At 50.6% G+C, this 3,049-nt stretch overlaps 1 protein-coding gene across 1 annotated transcript in view; it reads right to left on the bottom strand.

Moving 5' to 3' along the window:
* Nucleotides 1-628: 628 nt before the first annotated feature.
* Nucleotides 629-3,049, bottom strand: part of LOC122544030 (avidin-like) — a 5,041-nt gene continuing 2,620 nt past the window's right edge. The window contains exons 3-4 of the mRNA XM_043683043.1: nucleotides 2,618-2,741; nucleotides 629-826 (exon numbers count right to left, since the gene is read on the bottom strand). Of these exons, the coding sequence (XP_043538978.1) occupies nucleotides 700-826; nucleotides 2,618-2,741 (251 nt within the window). The 3' untranslated portion in view covers nucleotides 629-699. The remainder of the gene's footprint in view (nucleotides 827-2,617; nucleotides 2,742-3,049) is intronic.

Here is a 3,049-nt window from a genome sequence, read left to right as displayed (position 1 = left end):
TATCGCCCTCACTGCCTACCGTTACCCCTCACTCACCCCTCACCACCATCAGATTCCCCTCCGGCCCCTACACCCCCTCCCTGTCTCTGTCACCCCCTCCAGCGCTGTCCTTTGGTCCCTACAACCATTTGCAGTATGCCTATTTCTGGCCTCCTGCACATTTGCAAAACGTGATCGGTTCGGGGTGAACAGGCCCTAGCGTGGTCTCCCCCCGGAACCTCTCTGTGCCCTCCCTTCCCACACCCCCCCCGCTCACCTCTGTGGGAGATGATGTGCCCTGGAAACCTACCCCTTTGGACCTGACTGCTTGGTTTCTTGTTTTCTAACCATCTCATGATGGTGGTGGTGGTGGTGCAGGAACGGTGCTATACAAATGCAGGTGGTTGTTGTTGTTATGCCTGTCTTCTGTTCCTGTGCCCGGTTTGGGATTGTCTGTGGCGTTTGGTGTAAAGCCCAGCCTTATTTCTCTCTCACTGTGTATTGAAGTAATCCATCCACCTCATCTCTCCCATTCCTATTGTACTCTCCCGTTCCCAAAGGGGACCCTGTTACCCTGTACGTTTTCATGTCACTGATCACCCACGTTAGTGAAATACTCGAGAGAACGCAGGAACATGCAGCCCACAAGTATTTAACCACTCGGTTCTTTAATGAAATTCTGTTTTGGAGGATGACACAGGCTGAGAGACCTTCCCGGGTTCAGGGAATCCGCACTAAGGATTCGAATTCTTTGGGGCCTGTGCCAGATCCAGCATCCGGAGAGACAGTCCCACCGTCGTCATGTTTACAAGCCTTGTCGTTACGATGGAACACATCCATCCCAGTCCTGGAATAACCAGAGAGACACTGTTCCCATCAAACACTCCCCAGCACAGGGTTAGATACAGAGTAAAGCTCCCTCTACACTGTCCCCACATCAAACACTCCCAGGATAGAGACAGCACGGGGTTAGATACAGAGTAAAGCTCCCTCTACACTATCCCCACATCAAACGCTCCCAGGATAGAGACAGCACAGGGTTAGATACAGAGTAAAGCTCCCTCTACACTATCCCCACATCAAACGCTCCCAGGATAGAGACAGCACGGGGTTAGATACAGAGTAAAGCTCTCTCTACACCGTACCCCCATCAAACACTCCCCAGGGACAGGGACAGCACGGGGTTAGATACAGAGTAAAGCTCTCTCTACACTGTATCCCCATCAAACACTCCCAGGACAGGGACAGCACGGGGTTAGATACAGATTAAATCCCCCTCGACACTGTCCCCCGTCAAACACTCCCCAGGACAGGGACAGCACGGGGTTAGATACAGAGTAAAGCTCTCTCTACACTGTCCCCTCTGTATCAATCACTCCCCAGGACACGGGGTTTGATATAGAGTAAAACTCTCTCTACACTGTCCCCCGCTCATCAGGATAAGGACAGCATGGGGTTAGATACAGAGCAAAACTTCCTCTACACTGTCCCCCATCAAACACTCCCCAGGACAGGGACAGCACGGGGTTAGATACAGAGTAAAGCTCCCTCTACACTGTCCCCCCTCATCAAAAACTCCCCAGGACAGGGACAGCACGAGGTTAGATACAGAGTAAAGCTGCCTCCATCCTTTTCCCCTCTATCAAACACTCCCAGGATAGGGACAGCACGGGGTTAGATACAGACTGAAGCTCTCTCTACACTGACCCCCAATGAAACATTCACAGGACAGGTACATCACGTGGTTAGATATGGAGTAAAGCTCTCTGTACACTGGCCCCCAATCAAACACTCCCAGGACAGGGACAGCATGGGGTTAGACAGCTGACTAATTCCTGCATAAGGAAAGCTAAGTAGTGAACTAGATTACCTTAAAATGAAAAGTTTGTGTTAGTCCCAGAGCGGAGGTGTTTGGATCAAACCCTGAAGTGATCGCTCGAGGCTGAGTATGTGTTAATGTGATCATGTCTTCCTGGAGCTATCTGCATTTCCAGCCCAAACCTTGATATCACAAGAGCTTTATACCAACGAGGTGTTAGATGCAGGCACTCTGGCATGAGTGCTGTGTGAGTGCTGGTTTGGGGACAATATAGATTGTTTTGCGAGCTTGAAAATGATTGTGCTTCTTTTTGATGAAAGAGGGTGGGGAGGAGTTGGGATGTCTAGAAATGCAATACTGTCCCAGACTCTAGGCTTTTGTGATCTCTCCCACCATCTCTCCCCTAGGCTACAGATTAGATTATCTACAGTGTGGAAACAGGCCCTTCGGCCCTCCAAAGAGTAACCCACCTAGGCCCATTTCCCTCTGACTAATGCAATTTAGCACGGCCAATCCACCCTAACCTGCACATCCCTGGGCACTATGGGACAATTTAGCATGGCTTATCCACCCTAACCTGCACATCTTTAGATTGTGGGAGCTCCCGGAGGAAACCCCACGTAGACACGGGGAGAATGTCCAAACTCCACCCAGACAGTCGCCCGAGGCTAGGATCGAACCTGGGACCCTGGTGCTGTGAGGCAGCAGTGCTAACCACTGAGCCACCCTGAAGACAGAGTAACCAGCTTGACTGTGACTCAGTTAGGTTCTGACAGGACCCGGGCCTGAGAGAGACAGTTTATTTGTGAAAATCATTACCAGGTTGCCCCCCAGTTGTCTTCTGAAGTCGAAACACTTCGCCTGAGTAACCACATGGTCATCAAGGTCTCCTTTTCGTTAATCACGAAGTACTGTCCAGTCCAGACGCTGACACTGCCTGGGGCTGTGAGTGACAAGGAATCAAAGCAGAAATACAAATTTCAAGAGCACAGCTTCTGATGATGCCGACCAAGCCCTGGGGTTTAATCCCACAGCGACAGAATTGAAAAGTCGTAACAGACACATAACCTTAGCTTGGCTGGACAGCATTTCTAGGTAAAAACAATGACTGCAGATGCTGGAAACCAGAGTCTGGATTAGAGTGGTGCTGGAAAAGCACAGCAGGTCAGGCAGCATCCGAGGAGCAGTAAAATCGACGTTTCGGGCAAAAGCCCTTCATCAGGAATAAAGGCAGTGAGCCTGAAGCGTGGA

This window comes from Chiloscyllium plagiosum, chromosome 45, assembly GCF_004010195.1.
Source record: "Chiloscyllium plagiosum isolate BGI_BamShark_2017 chromosome 45, ASM401019v2, whole genome shotgun sequence".
NCBI lineage: Eukaryota > Metazoa > Chordata > Chondrichthyes > Orectolobiformes > Hemiscylliidae > Chiloscyllium > Chiloscyllium plagiosum.
The sequence above is the reverse complement of the archived record's forward strand: the minus strand, read 5'-3'. Positions and strand labels throughout refer to the sequence as shown.